Raw genomic sequence first — 19,761 nt, forward strand, 5'->3', positions numbered from 1 at the left:
TTAATCAAGAAGAAACTGTCAAAGAAGTTATCTCTGAAACCCGTAAACCAAAACCAAAGCCAAACCCATACCCAATTTTCTCTGCTCATATGAAACAAGAGTTGTAGCAACAACAAGAATGAGAACAAGAGAAAGAGGCCAAGATTAGTGATAGCCCCCGCAAAGTTGAAGCTTTTGCCAATAATGCTCAAGATAAGCAGAACTTGAGCAGCAGCAATGAGGAGGAAATCATGTCTCAAGTGTCCGAGATTTGCAGCGTCAGCGTCAGCGAGAGCCTCTCAACAATGACTAATGTCACTGACATGAGAGACATTGAAGAGGGCGAGCAAGAAGTGAGGCAATGATCGAGAGTGATTACTAGATCTCCGGCAAAGCCGCCGCCGAGAAACGGCTTCAGAAGAGACTGGGTCGTCAACCAATCCCCCACCAGGAGATTCGACCAATCACCCGCCAGACGAATTGGCAGTAGGTCCCCAGTTCAGATTCATGACTCAGGTCAAGTCAAATTCCTCGGGAGAAGGGACCGGGGCGAATGCTCGGGAGGAATGACTGGATGAGAAAGGATGTGGCTCTTAGGGCTCATTTTGTTTTGTGAAATTGGGAATTAGGGGAGCAAAATCGTGGGCTGCAACGGCGAGACATAGTGCGACATTAAGGGATCACCGGAAGAGGTGACCACATGAGAGAGAATGTGGCTGTTAGGGATTTACTGCAATAGTTTTTCCTAAAAAAAAATAATAACCTTAAAAAATTTCAAGTTTTTTTTTAATTTTAAATGAGATTTTACGATTTTGGCCTTGTATACTGATGCTATACATAATTTTGTGAAACTGCAGGAGAGGGATGTAAAAATATAGAGATACTTTCTATTAAACTGTTATTACGTGAAACCTCTAGGGAGGTATGTAAAAATAACCCTTGAAAATATTTATAAACTCCCTTATAATAAACATGCGTGGCCATTACGAAAAAAATTTGGTACCGGCTACACACGTATCTTTGACATTTGTGGGGCAATTAAGCGCCCAGTTTCCGCATCATTATCACAAGTACATCTGCTCGTGTCTCATTAGGAAATTGAAAACGACCGAAAATTAGTTGATCCGGGTTTTGATGTCTACTGGTGATTCATTGTTAACCAAGTACTTAAGGTACTTCCAGAAGCTACAGGATAAATTGTTGCTTAATCAAGTCTAATTAGAGATAATTATGATCTGATAACAAGTAATGCTCACATCAACATAAAATGTGAAGTACGGGTGGTTGATGGGGTTGAGTAGCAGAAATACCCCGTGATAAAACATAAATAAAGCCAGTTAAGTCAGAGAAAAATAATTATCAAAGAAGTCAGGAGCAAAACATTGTTTGCTGGTCAAATGAAGTTTATCCATCTTCATCTCTATTGATGCATCTTTACGGCTTCTTCAAATCTATATAACCTGCTTCTTTGCCACCCCTGAAGTCAATTGATTTTTCAAATCAATCGAGTACATCCCAAATGCCACTATTTTGTTTAAGATTATTCTTACTGCAGATCATTACTATTGGACAACAAAATTATGCAACACATTATTACATACATTAGCAGAATCGGCTTTTGTAGTTGAGACAAACAGATAAAAGAAGAGTATAACAAGAAAGTTGAGGAATCTCGCTGGTTGTACAAAGTTATACACAAGTATTCCTCGACCACATGTCAATTAATCAATTTTAGTCTGGAAAAGAAAAAAAAAAAAGGATGGAGCATTTCAGCTCTGAGCAGAGGCAGCAGGGTTCGAACTTGGAAATGTGAGCACAACAGTGCCACTCTCAGGGTTAACATTCTCATCGCTGGCATGTCGAACAAACTCCTCTGGGGACATATGGCTTCCATGGCAAGCACAAACAATCCTGATCTGGTTTGAACTGTACCTATAAGTAACACCGGAAATTGTTCTACCATTTGGGCCAGAACCTGTGGTTGACACCCATGGTAAATTTGGGCAAGAACCACATCCCCCAAATTTTATTTCAGCAGCAATACCAGGCTTTATAGCTGATAAATCAAGAGAAAGACCTTCTGGTGTTGATCTGTCGGATATATCGTTTGCCCTATGGTTCATGCCACTTACTTTTACATCTTCTGCTCGAGCAGAGGAGCCTTCTTCTGCAGCATGCTGTTTCCCTTCACCTTTGGCCCATTCTATCGTTCTCCCATCAAATTGTGCAGCTTCGGATGAATTACGTCCAATTGATTGCATGGTAGCTGCATTCATAAAGCAGGGGTAAATAAAGAAATCCATTTCCAATCATGGGCATTGACAGTAATGGAAAAAGTAGATACGTCATATAATATACCGAAAACATAAACAGCATTAGCATCAGCGGCAAAGAGTCAATAGAATTTCAAGAAATGTAATAACACGTGAGAAAAAACATAGTCAGAATTTACTTCAAACATCCAACAATGTAAACTTAATATGAGCAAATATCCTCAAGAGTATTATAGGTGTGGGTTAATTGCATAAGCCGTACTTCTTTCACCAATTAAACCATAAAAATAAACCAATTATACAGTCTTGAGCATCATCAGCATGGCTTCCTATGATTCAAAAAAATGTTTGATATCAAATAATCAGTTTTCTTTAGAGGTAAAAGAACCTCGGTCAAAATCAAGCTCAGGCCATGCGTTTAAATGTAAGGAAAAGTAAGTTCTTTTTACAAAGGGCTGATTAAGTTCAAAAACAGTGGATGTGGCAGCTTCTATAAATTTATCTACTTAACGAAATAAACTAGTCATTTCTTCTTAAAGCATCAATAAGACGAATAAAGATGTGCTCCCAAACCTTGAGGAATCTTTATTCCATCGCTATGCTTATCTGAGTTTTGTGGACCTCTACCAGCATAAGAAGGGTGGATCTGCTGAGACTGAGGAACCAAACCCCATGAATTATCTTTATCAAACATTGGAAGTTGGACAGGCGAGTAGCCAAACATAACTGGTGTGTTTCCAGGGTTCACAGGCTGGGCTCCTGATCGCTCACCACTTGCAGTAGGCATCTTCTGTGTCATGCCAACTACTGATGTGCCAGGGACTCCAGCTGAGTTAGCCTCCCGCACAGATATGGTGTAAGGTATATTCATAATGTTCATTGGTTGAACTGAGAATGGAACGCCATAACTTATGTTTCCGACCTTAAATTCATTTTCTGAAGAACCATTAAACCTCTTTTGTCCATGTGCGTCTACAACACTCGAATCAGGAAACCCCCGAACCTCCTTTGGAACCTCAGAGGAACCACCAACTGTAATGTATCGTTTGGAGCCATCATCTTGGTGAGAAACCATCCTTGAGGTTGAACCCTCAACTTCAGACTCCGCCACATCTTCATTTTCAGCAGTCGAGCCTTCCGTTGTTGTTATGGAAATATGAGACGTCTTTGTCTTGTCATGTAAATCAGAAGGAAGTGCTTCCCTCTCAAGTCTTTTTTTATTATTTACCTCATCAAACAGCATTTTTCGTTTATTACCAGCGTCAGATTGTTTTTCCTCCTCAATCTCGGCAGACCTGCTGATGTTTGAGACCCAACGTCCTCTACTATTCAAGTTAGTAGAAGCATCAGCTTCAGCAGAGACCTTGGATAGGTCATTGAAGAAGTTCTCTTGAGATTTCACTGAATCACTTCTCTGAGACCCAGCACCTGAGTCCTGTTTCTGGGTGGTGCCATGGAGGAAAGTTTTAAAATCATCTCCGATTTTGTTTCCCCTGTCAACTTCCTCTGCTAAAGTATCTGAAGGGCTACCATTTTTACTTTTGGATTTACCAGCTGATCCACCACAAGATAAGCCGAGGCTCAGCTCAAGCCCATTATCATCCTCCATGCTATAGGACTGATGTATATTAATGAGGGTCAAGCATAACCTTTTTCAATCCTACAGACTACCCTCTACTATCGTGAACCTGTATGTTGCCACCACAAAAGTACAAGCCTGCAGAACATTCAATCTTATTACAAAGAACAGTGGGGGGGGGGAAGAAAAATTGCCCATGTAAAACAAATAAATTGATAAACAGAGAGGCTGAAATAAAAATCACTGACACAAAGAAGTGAAACCTCAACCAATCCAAAGAAACATATTGATATCTAAAAGTAAATGCAAATCTTTGAAATTTAATCACCATGCACAATCATTATTGTTCATTAACTTGCATCCAATAAATAAGAACACCCAGAGGTCATGGTTCTCCGGTCAGAAAAATGGTGACTAGTATCGTACCATAAGCCTAACTATACAAGTTTTAAAATAATTCGGAAATCCAGACTGCTACATGGCACAGCAAAAGATATATTTCAACTATAATTTACCCCAAAAGGCCAAAAACTAGGAGAAACGAGCATAACATATTCTAATAAACACTGAACATCCTAAAAGCTAATAGAAACTAACTGAAACAGCCAGCAAAAGGGTTACACTAAACTACCAGCATAAGATCAGAGATAGACTCTTAAGATTTTGTATGTTTGCTGAATAAGCAAACGAAAAATAAAGTAAGCAAAGTACCAAACCTCAAATTTCCAATTATCCAAGACCCCATCAGCCACATCATGGCACACAAGTGACCTTAAAACCGCAAAAAGACTTTGACTGAGCTAAAGAGGCAAAAACCTCTTAGCTAAGTCAAATAAAATTTTATATCAAGAGAAAAACAACTTTAATGTTTAAATTTTCTTTCTCATTTCTCAGCTACCAAACAATAATTTCCCAGATCTGTCCATCACTACTTAATCATGCATGCAAGCCCCAAAATGTCACTGAAATTAAAGCAACCCATAAAAAAACTGTACCCAGAAACAGCGGATATCAATAGGATTCAAAATCAGCTGTGAAATCAAATAAGATTCCAAAAGAATCGAAATCCCACGTGAACTTACTTCATCAAAATCCCCCCATATATTCAATAAAAAGAAAAAAAAAACTCAAGGCACCCAAATTGAAAAAAAGTGAAAATGAAGAAGCAAATAAGGAGAAATATACCTGAATTGGTGACAAGCCGATTAAGAACAAACCCTAGGTCAAAGAGAACTGTAATAGTTACTGAGAGAGAGAAAGGGCATTACAAGTGGATTTGTTTGGTACAGGTTAGTGTAAGAATCGTTCAAACACCACTTCTAATTTTCTTTCTTCTTTTTTTTAACTTTATAATTTGAGCATGTGATTGTCATGGAGATTCTTTTTGACGTTTGACTCGCACATTTTTCTTTTTAAAAATCAATAAATTCATATTATTATTTTTTAATAAATTCAAACAAGAAAGAAGTTGAAGGAATTAATCAAATTACATTATTCTTAATTTTTTTTTTTTTTTTTTTGCTTTCAGATTTATGTTTTTTACTATCTAAGACCGCTAAAAGATTGCTTTAATGTGAGTGTTGACTATTTTACCTTTTAAAAGTATCAAAGTACCACAAAATCTTTTAGATTCAATACTTTTTTCCCCTAAAATTCAACATTTCAAATAATCTGTTAGTACCATACTTTGTTAGCAGGATTGTTAATCTTTTGTTAAACCAACAAAATGTCTACATGACATGATATCTTATGATACTTGTTGGGTTGTCACATTTATACTATTTACACATGGGATATATTTAAAAATAATAATAAATATCATTAAAATCAAGATCACTTATAACTTAAGATATTTTTCTTTTAGAACAATAAATACACCATTAAAATCAAGATCACTTATAAGTTTTCACTTCTAAATATGAGTAATACGCCGACATAATACGAACTGAATAATACAAAGAGAGTTTTAACTAATTAATAACCAACAGAGATAAATCATTGTTAGTAGCAAGTCGTAAATAAAAAATGTAGGTTATTTGCCTCTACAATTAATATCAATATCATCAAAATATACATCCTAACTGATCATTCCTTGAAACCATCACAAATCCTTTGTGATTACATAAGTCTGTATATATAATTTCCTCCATCATGCACAAGAGTAATATCATTAATTAGCAGTCACATTGCCACAAGTGAAGGAAGCGGAATCAGTGTCCTCCCCGTGCTCTTCAAAGTCCGTACGCTCCCTAAAAAGTTGAGCAAATGAACATCTAAAAAGAGAGTGTGCATGCATAAGTGTGACACTTTCATCCATCGTAGTAAGAGTACGTTGTTTACTTACATCTGAATGGGGAGTGAATTATTTTAAATTATAATTTTACCTTCATTTATAGAATTATAGTTTTTAACTACAAAATGAATAAAAAATATACTTGTACAATTAATTTAATTATGTAAATTAATAATTATTATTAATATAATTCTTTTTAATTTGTAAATTAAAAACTATTGATAAGAACATAAAAAATGAAACATTATTATTAATAATATAATACAAAATTATATATTATTATTATTATATATTATTATTAATTATAATAATAAATTATATATTATTATTAATTATTAATATTGAATAAATATAATACTATTAAAATTAAATAAATATGGTAATATTATATTAAAATAAGTATAATATTACTATTTTTAATAAATGTAATATTATTAAATAATACAATAATAATATTATTTATTATTTTTAAATAAACGTAGCATTATTTTATTTTAATAATTATAATTATATTATATTTAATAAGGGAACGGTGAAAAAGAAGAAGAAGAAGAAGAAGAGGTGGGAGTGGAGTGGAAATCCCACTACTTGCTCCAAAAAATGAGTGTGTCTCATGCAGTGGAACCCCCACTTTCCTTTTTAAATAAGTAAACGCTGGCGCAAAAGAAATTCACACTCCCCACTTTTACTCTAATAAATAAATACAGTGCATACAAGATTTTTTTTTCTAATATACATACTACTCCGTACCACACTGCACATGTAATGAATATAAAATTATTCTCTAGTGAGAGCATCTCACTTTGTTATAAGTGAGGATGTCGATAAAAATATTTTAAAAAACACACACAAATTTTAATACACAAACAAACAAAAAATATAATCCTACATCTATTAAAATTCATATTTTTATTTGTATTTTAGTGAATACACACATCCCTAATCTCATTACATACACTTCATTTGAGATAATACGGCTATATATATTCCAGGCCGTATGTAGATATAGAGTGCACGTTACTTGTGAAATTTTTGGGGGGCGTATATAGAGAATTAAATAATTATTGAAATAACTGGTTGGAATTAGAAAACAACGCGGTTGGATTTGATTATCTTGCTCGATCGATCGCTTTATTGGTGGGTGAATAGGCCAGGCCAAACGTGTGTCTCGGGTAAAGCTGCCGGAGCCAAAGGGCAAATAATTTACAACAAATCTAGCTAGGCAGCTAGGCTAGCTGATTAAAGTTGACATGTCTAAAAATAATAAGGCAAACACTACCTTACAATCAATGTATGGTACATTCCTCACTCATGAACAGTGAATGAGTGGGATCCATTCACTGTTCATACGAGGGATGTACCATACATTGATTGTAAGGTAGTGGGATCCAAATAATAATAATAAAAAAAAAAGTTGACATGATTAACATGCCTGAGACAACGTGTGTATGGCGTGGCGATAAAATAAAATCATGACCCGTAAGATTTCTCTTATCCATATCTCATGGGCAAAACTATATTATAACTGTAGTATAATATTATAGTTGTAATCAATTATTAAATTTATAGTTGTATTAATTAAATTCAATGGCTGAAAACAATTGTAGTACCGTATCACTGTTGCAACTTAGCTGGACCCATATTTCATTTTTCTTATTTTAAAAAACTCTCATCCATATTTGAGAATTAAGAATTTGAAGGAAGCTTTATCCACTAATATTGGATTTATATATACCTATATTTTCATACCGTGTAAGTGTCAGGATATGCCTAATTTAATTCTAATTATTTGCCCACAAAGTATCAATTTTGATCCCTAATATTACTCTAAATAGTCAACTGCGGGTGAAAAGCATATCCATGTTTGCGGTAAATAAAAACTCATAATATAACTCGTTACTAAGTTCAATACAGTAATCAACTTTTTGGCTTATTTTTGTTATTTAATAGAAAATAATAAAGGATAGAGGTGATTTTAACTTTAGGCGAACAAGACAGTTATTAAGACTCATATTTTAAAGATGTGTTATTTTTTAATTTTTTTTAATAATGCTCTAACTAATAAAAATACTTTTTTTTAAGATACTAGGAGAAACTTATTTTTAAACAACTCTCTAATTAATAATAATTATCATATAATTAATTGTTTTTATAAAAATCATATATTTAATAACCTTAATGTTAAACAATTATTATTAATAATATTGTCTAACCATTAATTTATTCCTATTAGTCTTTGTTAGCATATATGGTGATGAGGATGATACAGAGCTCACAGAGCAGAGCATGATAAGCTTGGTGTTATAGCTAGCAGCTTAGCAAATCTGTTATGCAGACATGGCAAGTTAGTTATAACCAATTCAGCAGCTATAGTTGTGTGCATAAAGCTTCTAGGAAGCTCTAAGAAGTAGATTCAATGCAATAGCGTCTGCATGTAAATATATATGATTGTTTGTACTCATTTCAGTTATTGAAGTAAGCTAATGAAAGCAGATTCTATTTTCCTTTCTTTTTCTTTCATTTTCCTTTTTCATTTTCTCAGTAACCAAACACAGTTTTAGTTTATTTCAAACAGTCTTAACACAGTTTTAGTTTATTTCAAACAGTCTTTCAAAATAAGAAAAAATAAATAAATTCTTTATCTTTTTAGTAAAAAAAATTAATTATTTAATATTAAAATCTTTGACTTATCTTTTAATTTCCATTTAAAATCTTATAATTTCAAAAATCAGCAAATAAGGAATCACAATAATTAAAAAATTCCTCTCTCTCTTCTTGACTATTTTATTTTTTAGGATTTATTTTTAAAAGTTATTAAGATACTCTGAAACAAACGGCCTTATTAAAGGCTAACTCAAAAAGTTAAAATTATATTTAAGTCCCAACCTAATTTAACACAGCCCAAAACGCAATCATAGTCAATGTTAGATATTTTTATCTCTCAAGTTGAGTTATGCCAAAGGCCCAAAGCCACCAAATGCAGACTTTTCTCCACTTCAACTTCAACTTTAACTTTTTAATTTCTTTTTTATATTTTATGTTTAAAACACTGTTGACTTAATTATAGCTATTTAGCCGGTGGTTCAGCAGTTCGAACCTACGAACACATTTAGGGAGTAATTTTTTCTTTAATGATAATGCATAATTGAGGGAAAGCAGTATTTTTCTTTAATATTAGTGAGAGTTAAAAATCTACATAATTAAAATTTTGATTTTTAGTTATAATATTATATAATATAGGGTTATAGCTAACTGATTCACCACATGTATTAAAAAAAGAGTGATGATACAGCCACAAATTCTTGTACAAACTTATTTTGTATAAACTGATGCGTCATTAATTCATTGGCTGAATAAAAATATAAAATAATAAAAACAAATCATGTGAGCTAAGTAATATTTAATTCAACCAATCTTATCATGCCATATCAGTTTGTATAAAATAAGTTTGTACAAAAGTTTGTGGCTATATCATTATTCTAAAAAAAAAAGAATTGAAACTATGGGCCCATTTGGGATTGTGGTTGAAATTCAATAAGTTATTTATTTCATAATTTTTGACAAAAATAGTGTTCGGTAAATTTTGTAAAAATAGTTTATTTCATAATTTTCTCCATTTTATTAGCAGTTTTTAAAAGCAGGTAGAGGACTGCTTTTCATAAGCAGCTTAATTAATAAGTTACCATACATTTTTAAAATTCCTATTATAACACTAAATTTTAATAAAAAGATAATTATATCTTATTTATTCATAAACCCTAATATATAAATCATACTTTTATCTTTATCATATTTTATGTAACAGATTATAAAGTTCTTTAGATTTTTTTAATTGAATTTTTTAATGTAATTTTACATATTTAAGAAAAAAATATATGTCAATATATTTAAGAAAAAATATATGTCAATATATTTAAGAAAAAATATATGTCAATATATTTAAGAAAAAATATATGTTTAAATAATTTTCTTAAACATACTCTAAAAATAAAAACGTATGTTTATTTTGGTCATTATATAATAAAATAGCACTTTCGTAATAAATTTTACCAAACACATATAATCAACTTTTCAAACTCACAGCAATTGCAACAACACAGTTTACTAAATGCAAAGCTATTTTTTTAATCAGCAGCTTATTTTATCTGCACAACACAAACAACTTATTTCATCAACCTCTGCAATCACAAACTAACCCTATATAAGATAAGCATGATCAATCTGTTGGGTTAGTTATTATAAGAAAATCTCGAACATCTCAACTTAGACTAGCCCGTACTGAAAATTTAATTAACTAATTTCTTGTAATATCTATGTACTTGATAACCTTGGTATATACCAATTAACTAACTAACTATACTACTTAATTTTCTTGGCAATAACCTCCCTCCAAGAAATTACAAAACAAAGCTTCTGAGTCTCAGCATGTCGAAACATCCACAATGTAACAACATGCTTGTCGGCCAGGCCTTTGTTTTGATGAAATTTAGTCCAACCACTAGTGAGGACATAGTATTTGCTCTCACTCCAAACCTTAAAGCTCATGGGGAATGCGTTTCCGTCCAAATCATACACAGTCACCGGGATGCCTTCCTTCAGAACCCGATACTCCTCCTCGTTCAACAATGGCACCAAAAGCTCCAGGACTTTGCCTCTGTTCATTGACAGCCTGCATTGGTTCACTTTCAAATCAGTATTTGTCAGCTTCTTCTCTAAAGGCTTGCTGCAGTTTCCGATTACCCCATTCAGATTCCGCACCGGAGGGATATCTGGCGGCTTGTAGTCATCATCACCATCAACATAACCATCACCATGAGCTCCATTATCTTCTACTAAGTTTAAGTTTGCTGCTTCTGCTGTTGATGACGGTGATGAGGAGGATGTATTTATTTCTGCAGCATTATTATTAACTTGGACTGAAATTGATTTACCGAGATAAGTGGTTTTCAAATATTTATGCAAATTGGCTTTTGCCTTCTTGTCCAATCTTCTATTCTTGATGCAAGTTAGAGCTAAAGCAGCAGCTCCTTGCTTTTTCAACTCTTCAGGATAGTTGTTGCCGTTCGCCATTGAGTTTTGATTCATGATTCAATGATCTTCGGAATCTCTGACTCCATCAAAATTCACGAGAAATAAAAAAACAAAAACGTAATTCAAGATACATATGTATTGTGTATAATTTGAAACGCGAATCCCACCACTTGAATAACACAATATTTTTTGCAGTGCATACTCTAATAATTTAATTAATCTGTTGAATTGCTAATTATGTAGATATTAAGATCTGTCATATGAATGTGCATGCATGCATAACGAATAAATTTAAAATAAGAACTGATTATAAATTCGAATACCAATTAAATTTCGATAGATAATTAAATTGATTCGTCTAAAAACAAGAACTGAAAACATGCTATGCTGTCAATTGAGTGATTAATTATATTTCAAGATTAGGGTTTTGGTCCCCTTCAAAAAAAAAAAAAACTAACCAGTAATTCTAGAGCTGCCAGCAGATTATTCGCCAATTGAGCAAGACGAAGTAACTGAACTGAGAAGGGAGTAAATACAAAATTAAATCCAATAATAATTTTGTTTTCAACGAGAACAAATTTTTATTCATGCATTTTACGTTTTTTTTCTTTTTTATTTACTTTGTGTACTTATTTGTATAGTAGAACTCAAAGTGGATAAAAGCAAGGACTAAACAGAGTTAGTTTAATTTTCGAAGTCATCAACGATAAGGAAAATTAAACAGGAATTTGTATTCTAACTACATCAAGAGGAAAGTAATAACAGGTATAAATCGATTTCCGAAAGGAAAGTTATTGAAAAATAAATTTCCAAAATTAGAAGATTACAACTTCAGTAATTAATTTTCTTTGATTTTATTATTTGATACCATTAATAATTAACAGATAACATTAATTGATATTCTTTAATTTTATTATTTGATACCATTATTAATTAACAGAGAAAATAAACATCAGGAGCTACGTGCACATATATACATTATACACAATGAATCAATGATAGGATTCGGCCATATTTGGCATCATTGGGAATCAAACCCAGAGGGGCCATACTTTGAAGGTGATATTCAATTTTTTTTTTAAAGTTATAATTAGAAATTTATCGGAATTTCTTGTATCACAATCTAAATATTTAGGTCTGGAGCAAACCAAATTTACTTTTAAATATTGAAATATACACAGTTTATACATAAACCAATTCTCACATTCTCCTTGACACATACGGGGAACTCAAATTTATTCTCAAATGTGTGAAAAGGTGAGTTGTTTACCATCTAACTACTGACAAGTATATTTGGCCAAGTGGCTAGAGCCCTCACAAATTTTTTCCTTAATTATGGAAAATAATTGAGTGAAGGTAGTCTTCTCATGTAAACTAGTTTCAACAATTTCTATAATTGAGTGAAGATAATCATTCCAGTAATTACCATAATTGAGTATTAAGTGAAGGTAGTCGTCCCAATAATTTCTATAATTAAGTGAAGACAATCATCTCAATAATTGTTTGATTATAAACATTAGTACTAGCTTGTAAACTAGTTCTAGTAATTTAACTGAGTAAAGGCAATCTTCTCATGTAAATTGGTCCCAATAATTGTCTAATTGTAAATATTAATAGTAGTCTTGTGTAATTTCCATAATTGAGTGAAGACAGTCGTCCTAGTAATATCCATAATTGAGTAAAGGTAGTCGTCTCAGTAATATTTGTACTAGTCTTGCAAACTAATCCTAGTAATTTAATTGAGTGAAGGCAATCCTCTCATGTAAACTAGTCCCGATAATTATCTAATTGTATCAGTAGTAGTCTTGTAAACTAGTTCTAGTAATTATTTGATATATATATATATATGTTTACTTTAAATATGTAATGAGGAAGTTATTCTCATAAGGAGTTTGATAAAATGTTGAAGAAGAATTTTTGTTACAATATTTTATGTTGTTAATTTGGGCACCTTGTCATGGGCTGCTCAAATCTTCCGTAATCGGAGGTTAATTCTGCGCACATGGGTCCGCTTAGCAAAAGTCTGCTTAGATGTGGAATGCGCTTAGAAGCGGGTTGCACTTAGCACAAGAGGCATGATGCACTTAGAAGTTGGATGCACTTAGAAATGAGCTGTCAACACAACTAGCCAACCGTGGTGCGCTTAGCAACCATCCAAGCCCAGCCCAAGATCTAGAATTCTCTATAATTGTAAATAAGCTATAAGTTTCTAGGCTTCTCCACATATGTCCCTAGGATATTTATGAAAGTTGTAAGGAAGTTTCCTCCCCTAGCACTCCAACACCTATAAATAGGGGTGAGCCCCCTCATTTGCCCAACAACCATACCACACACACAAACACTCCAACACACACACAAGCTCTCTAGCTCTTTTGTAATTTATTCTTTAATGTGTAATAAAATATATTTTGGCCATATTGCTCTACTTCTCTCTAGCATTTTCCATAAGCATTCTTGCTTGGCTAATTTGAGAAGTGTTTTAGGCTTACTTAGAGACTTGTGTGCTAGAAGTTGTCTAAGTACCGCACGGGTTTGCTGCGCAAAACTCCCCATCCCGTGACAACCTGCAACTATACTTTGCTTCATATGTTTGGTTTTTATTGTTTCAACTTGTCAGTTATAATTATTAACAGATTAAAACAACTATTTTTATTCAAAATCTGGGTTTGCATCTTTGTAGATAATGAATGTTGTGTTGTTACAAGAACATATATATATATATATATAGATTTATTTTTACCGATATGTAAATTCAGTTCATTGTTGTTATGATGCTATAAAGCAAATGAATATGGTAGCTATTAAGGAAACAAGCAAAGCCCTGCAATGAAGGATGTCAAATTGGCTCTTGTTGACTGCAATTAATTTATTAATGATTTGAAAATGGAGAAAAGTGAGCAGATTATGAAGGTGAGGCCGTGAGGGGAAGATGAGAATTACTTTAGGAAATTATAAATACAAAAGAAAATAAGGGGTGCAATCACAAAAAGACCAAAGAGGGTTACGGTCAACGGGTTCCCATTGTTTCGTTCCATATAAAAATTATAACCATCAAAAAATTAATTAATTTACTCCATACATCCTTCAAAAATCCAAAAATAATCCTGCTTTTATTACGACGTAACCGACATGTTCTTCAATTTTGATCCCTCTTATTAGTTGCTCAGTTTTTTAAGTAACATATATCCATCCATAGAAATATTTTCGTCTTTAAAATATTGTATTTTAATAATCTTCACAAAAAGGGCGTGTGAAATATTGTTATTAGTTTACGCAGAGTTTTCATTCAATTCTCATTGAAAGTTGTGAAAATATGGGCGTAAGAGTGTTTAATCGGTCAAAATAGCCCCACTCTTTTCGCCCATATTTTCGCAAGAACTATTGGTGTAAGAAGTTGGTTGGCATTTGTAATTTTAATGGAGAAGAAAGTCTTCATTCTTATCTGAGCAATGCTACACTTTGACTGTGAAAAAAGGATAATAATACTAATAACAATAGATTTTCATACCGAGGGATATACACATACATATAAATACACACAATAGATTTTCATACATGAATCCTTAATTATATTAAAGTAAGGAATGAAACAATTATACTAAAGTTAGGAATAAACTAAAAAATAAAATAAAAATATAAATTTTAATGCATTGCAAAACAAAATACATGCATTGGAGTTTATATTTTTTTTTTATCTTTTACTTTATCTGTGACTTTATATAGTTAGGGATGATTGAAACACACTCATATATATAATTTTCAATCAGAGACTACCGGCTATATTAAAGTCAAAGACAAGCTAAAAGACAAAAAAAAAAATGATTTCAATATATTTTAATAAAATGTGACCTCACTCAATATATATATATATACTCTCATACTAGTGTCCTCATTTTTTTTTTATGTAGATATGCTATTAAGTCTTATAATTTAATTGATACAGTATTTAGTATTCAATTATATGGTTTAATAAAGTCACAATTCAATTAATTATAAAATCATATAACTTAATACCGTGTCCGCATAAAAAAGAAAAAGAAGATATTTACGCCTAAGAAATATATATACAGACACAAATATACACCCACCTAATATTAAATCAAACGAACGTATTTCTAACACCTGTTTTACTTTTGAAAGACCCCGTGTTAAATCACAAGATCTCAATTTTTCATATATAAATGTGACTAATTTATTCCCTTTGTGGAGGAATGCTCCATAGTGCCTAAAAATAATTGCTCCAGGAGTAGCCTAATAAAGCTTAATTGATCGTGTACCACAGGGTTAACTTGAACAATTAAAATTTGATCAGATTTCAGGTGTGTGTGGTCCCTTTTATATGTATGTAGTTAGTTTACACACGACTGTGAATGCGTGTTATTTCAGAGTTTCAAACCTCACTCCCAGTGAGTAAAGGGTTGTTGCCAGTGGACTAGGGAGGCTTAGTGGCGTCTCTTAATGAAATTTGACAAAAAAGATGATTTCAAATGAAAGCCAAAGCAATGGTCGATCAAGAATGATGAAAAAAAGTCTCAACTGAATCGCTTTCACTTACAGCAAGGGGTCCATATGTCCCATTCTAATTTAATCTTTCTATGGAAATTTGGGGCCTAAAATATTTCATAATTTCTAATTTATTGACCAATGTAACATACATCAAGACATTAAATCCAATACAAAATAAAGAGCTTTTGTCTTCAAAGGGAGTTGTGGGCCATAAACTGTACACTAATGGCCAAAAAATAAACCGGCGAAAAAAAAAAAATTCTAAACGATCCATTTCATGCATGACTTGTCAAACTCTCTTTCTCTCTCTCTCTCTCTATTTGTAATATACAATGGAGATATTTGCAGAATATTAATTCAAAAATTTATTTCCATAAATAATTAGAGAGAAATTTTCTTATAATTCATTAGTTTTAATATAGAGAATCAAATAAGTCATGTGAGGCTCGAATTAATCCCTCAAAAATCATTCTGAGTTAATGGTTGATTTTGTGAGTGTAATTCTTCAAAATCATAAAGTTTATACCAATTAATGCACGTTTAATGATTTATTTCTTAAATAACTAAATACAATGTACAACAATTATTGGACACAATTTGTTTTTAACTAAACTTTTATCCAAATTAAATATACATGACAACTCATAGAGTCAAAGTCAATGAGGCATTTTAATCTAAAATATGGGGAACACAACTTGCCATTTATGATATAAAAGTAAATATCCCTACCGAGATTATTGGGATAATTATATTTTATAACAACTAGCATAAAAATAGTTGGCCAAAAACAGAGAACCGAAAAGGAAAAAAAAGACCGAGTCAAAAAAGACTAATTATCCCAATAGTTAAAGGCTGAATCATTCATCTCTATCCAGTCGTTAATATTGTTAATTGATATTAATTTTAGAGGATTTGGATTAAGTTTAGCTACTAATAAAATTATGAACCATAAAAGTTGGTTTTGGATTAATATTACCCGAGAATGCAGCTATGGATTAGGATAATTAAAACAGCTTATATAATTATGGCTGGGGCATTGTAAATTTTAGCTGTACAGAGATTATTAACAAACTGGGTATGTTTATAAAAGCCAATATTGAATATTAATCCAAATACAAGTCTCTGTCACAGTCACTCCCTTCTCATTTGAGTTTCAGGTAAAAGAAAAAAAAAATTGATTTTTTAGTGATTAATATTATTGATTAGTTAATTATTTCTTTATATGAAAGGTGACCTCATCTGGGTTTGACTCTTTTTGGCTATTTATACATTCCTTGTACTTAACAGTTCGATCACTCATTGTTGTGTTGCTTCGTTTTGTTTCATTTTATTTTTTTTTCAGAATATATATGTAGCACAAAAGAGAAGGGAACAAAAAAGAGAAAAAAGTTATTTTTGAAAGAAAACAAAACGCAGAGATTAAGAGATGGCTGGAGGAGGATTTACAGATGCTGGTGACTTGAAGAGAGCTCATCTCTATGAGTACAGGATTACAAGTTATTTTTTAATAGCTTGTATGGTTGCTGCCATGGGAGGATCTCTTTTCGGCTATGATCTTGGTGTTTCTGGTCTGTTTTTTCAATTATTGTTTATTCTTTTTCCCTCATTTCTAATTATTCATTAACGTTTTCACTTCCATTCTGGGTTTATTCTGTTTCTTCTTGTTGTTTCTTTGCGAAGTGTTGTTAGAATGTTTATCAACTCATGAACTTGAGTTTTTTTTTTCTTTTTTCTTTTTCCGTTCATCAAGTTTTTAAAGAACAAAAAAGAAATTTATTTGTTATTGTTAGTATCATCATCAAGACTGTTTTTGTTTCTGGAGTCATCATTTTATGATAACCAATGTAATTTTTCTTTTGTTTATATTCTCATTATCATTCTTGTCATTTTGACTGATATTACAAAACTTAGAACTATACTTTATATATATATATATATATATATATATATTATTATTTTTTTCTTTTTCCTCACAAGTTGGACCTTAGTTCAAATATTTTCCCAAAATAAAAATAGCAATAATATTTATTTTTTAGGCCAGTCTGTTTATCTTGACTTGTTTAGCTTTAAAACAAATGGCAACAACCATCTGTTTGTGATCACGATGATTGTGGATTTTTCGTTTTTGGGGTCGTTGAGTTTCATTATGCATCTTCAATAATTCAGTAAAGTTAGAAATTGCAATACAGTCCATTGATGTGCAGCCTCACCTACACACGGACCCCACATTTGTTTATCATTATGTTTCCTCCAATCCAAATCAAAAAAGAAATGGTGGTGCCCTTGTACAATTAATCAAAGAATAATTAGAAACTTGTAATTGAATTTCATGTTCAGGTGGAGTGACTTCGATGGATGATTTCTTGAAGGAATTTTTCCCAAAAGTGTACAGAAGGAAGCAAGCGCATTTGACTGAAACAGATTACTGTAAATACGATAACCAAGTGCTCACACTCTTCACATCCTCATTATATTTTGCTGGGCTTGTCTCCACATTTGGAGCTTCTTATGTCACCAGAAGCAGAGGTAGAAGAGCTAGCATTATGGTTGGTTCAGTCAGTTTCTTCATAGGAGCAATTCTTAATGCATGTGCCGTACACATCTCTATGTTGCTCCTTGGACGCATCTTCCTTGGCATGGGGATTGGATTTGGCAACCAAGCAGTTCCTCTTTATCTATCCGAAATGGCACCTGCCAAGATCCGAGGAGCAGTTAACCAACTCTTCCAACTAACAACCTGCCTTGGCATCCTTGTAGCAAACTTGATCAATTACGGAACTGAAAAGATTCATCCGTGGGGATGGAGATTATCTCTTGGTTTAGCCACAGTCCCAGCTACGCTCATGTTTGTCGGAGGTCTTTTTCTTCCAGAGACTCCTAACAGCCTTGTAGAACAAGGCAAGTTAGACGAAGCAAGAAAGGTGTTGGAAAAAGTTAGAGGTACCGCAAATGTTGACGCAGAGTTTTCGGATCTTATCGATGCAAGCAATGCAGCACGGGCCATCAAGAATCCTTTCAGGAATCTTTTCAAAAAGAAAAATCGTCCTCAATTGGTAATTGGAGCCCTGGGAATCCCAGCTTTCCAACAGCTAACAGGAATGAACTCTATTCTCTTTTATGCTCCTGTCATATTCCAGAGTTTGGGTTTTGGTTCAGGGGCAGCTCTCTACTCGTCTGTCATTACTGGCATAGCTCTTTGCATTGCTGCACTTATTTCAATGGCTTTTGTGGACAAATTTGGAAGAAGAGCTTTCTTCTTAGAAGCTGGTACTGAAATGATTATATACATGGTAACAACACTACTCTCCAATACGATCCAAATTCATTCTTTTTCCTCGGCATTCTTTATGTGAATACATGCATTATTTATTAGCTTACTTACTCGTTTGAATGATGTAATGATGATCCAGGTAATTGTTGCCATAACATTGGCTCTGGAATTTGGAGAAGGAAAGCCTCTTCCAAAAGGAATAGGTATCTTCCTTGTAATTGTCATCTGTTTATTTGTGTTGGCTTACGGAAGGTCATGGGGGCCTCTAGGTTGGTTAGTTCCAAGTGAGCTCTTCCCCTTGGAAATGAGGTCAGCTGGGCAGAGTGTGGTGGTCTGTAACAACCTCTTGTTCACAGCTTTAATAGCACAGGCTTTCCTCGCCGCGCTCTGTCATCTCAAATTCGGAATTTTCTTGGTCTTTGGTGGCTTGGTTGTCATCATGAGCGCCTTCATTTACTTCTTTTTGCCAGAAACAAAGCAAGTTCCAATTGAAGAAATTTATCTTCTCTTTGAAAATCACTGGTTCTGGAAGAGGATAGTCAAGGAAGATAATGGCAAGTTTGTTGAACCAGTTAAGTGAAACCTGCAAGTTTTCAGCTCTTGACCTAAATGATCCATGAAAAACACTATCAATAATGTACAATCCAGATTTCTTTCTTTTCCCATCTTTGTTTTTAACTACAAATTTATAAATTTCATTTAGCTTATATTATTCACTCAAATGAGTAGAATGTCCTGGTAGAGTCCGTGAATATACTGCAAGAAATAAAAATAAAAGATTCTTCATATTTATTTATTTATCATATACTATCCCCAGTTTGAATGGCAA

At 32.7% G+C, this 19,761-nt stretch overlaps 2 protein-coding genes across 4 annotated transcripts; one reads left to right on the forward strand and one right to left on the reverse strand.

The window, feature by feature from the left end:
- Nucleotides 1-1,557: 1,557 nt before the first annotated feature.
- Nucleotides 1,558-5,184, reverse strand: LOC102618220 (ninja-family protein mc410). Of its 2 annotated transcripts, none has more exons than XM_006494262.4 (3): nt 5,017-5,184; nt 2,826-3,969; nt 1,558-2,245 (listed from the first exon to the last, which is right to left on the reverse strand). In XM_006494262.4, exons 2-3 carry the CDS (start codon nt 3,859-3,861, stop codon nt 1,749-1,751), a joined length of 1,533 nt encoding a protein of 510 aa, XP_006494325.1. In that variant the 5' UTR covers nt 3,862-3,969; nt 5,017-5,184; the 3' UTR covers nt 1,558-1,748. The 2 variants fall into 2 exon arrangements, with proteins under 2 accessions (XP_006494325.1, XP_024949694.1); XM_025093926.2 differs by lacking the exon at nt 5,017-5,184 and adding an exon at nt 4,827-4,963.
- Nucleotides 5,185-16,657: 11,473 nt separating this feature from the next.
- LOC102617941 (sugar transport protein 14) lies at nt 16,658-19,732 on the forward strand. 2 transcript variants are annotated; one of them, XM_052435873.1, is made up of 4 exons: nt 16,658-16,818; nt 17,004-17,229; nt 17,999-18,951; nt 19,072-19,732. In XM_052435873.1, exons 2-4 carry the CDS (start codon nt 17,088-17,090, stop codon nt 19,510-19,512), a joined length of 1,536 nt encoding a protein of 511 aa, XP_052291833.1. In that variant the 5' UTR covers nt 16,658-16,818; nt 17,004-17,087; the 3' UTR covers nt 19,513-19,732. The 2 variants fall into 2 exon arrangements, with proteins under 2 accessions (XP_052291833.1, XP_006494324.1); XM_006494261.4 differs by lacking the exon at nt 16,658-16,818 and having other exon boundaries at nt 16,947-17,229.
- Nucleotides 19,733-19,761: the final 29 nt, after the last annotated feature.

This window comes from Citrus sinensis, chromosome 1, assembly GCF_022201045.2.
Source record: "Citrus sinensis cultivar Valencia sweet orange chromosome 1, DVS_A1.0, whole genome shotgun sequence".
In the NCBI taxonomy this organism is placed as follows: domain Eukaryota; kingdom Viridiplantae; phylum Streptophyta; class Magnoliopsida; order Sapindales; family Rutaceae; genus Citrus; species Citrus sinensis.

Excerpts from the sequence above, each read along its gene's own strand:
- LOC102618220 (XM_006494262.4), bottom strand. The coding sequence starts at position 3,861 with ATGGAGGATGATAATGGGCTTGAGCTGAGCCTCGGCTTATCTTGTGGT. Across the intron at positions 2,246-2,825 it reads TGGAATAAAGATTCCTCAAG|CTACCATGCAATCAATTGGA; the intron begins GTTTGGGAGCAC and ends TTATGAATGCAG.
- LOC102617941 (XM_052435873.1), top strand. The coding sequence starts at position 17,088 with ATGGCTGGAGGAGGATTTACAGATGCTGGTGACTTGAAGAGAGCTCAT. Across the intron at positions 17,230-17,998 it reads CTATGATCTTGGTGTTTCTG|GTGGAGTGACTTCGATGGAT; the intron begins GTCTGTTTTTTC and ends TTTCATGTTCAG. Across the intron at positions 18,952-19,071 it reads CTGAAATGATTATATACATG|GTAATTGTTGCCATAACATT; the intron begins GTAACAACACTA and ends ATGATGATCCAG.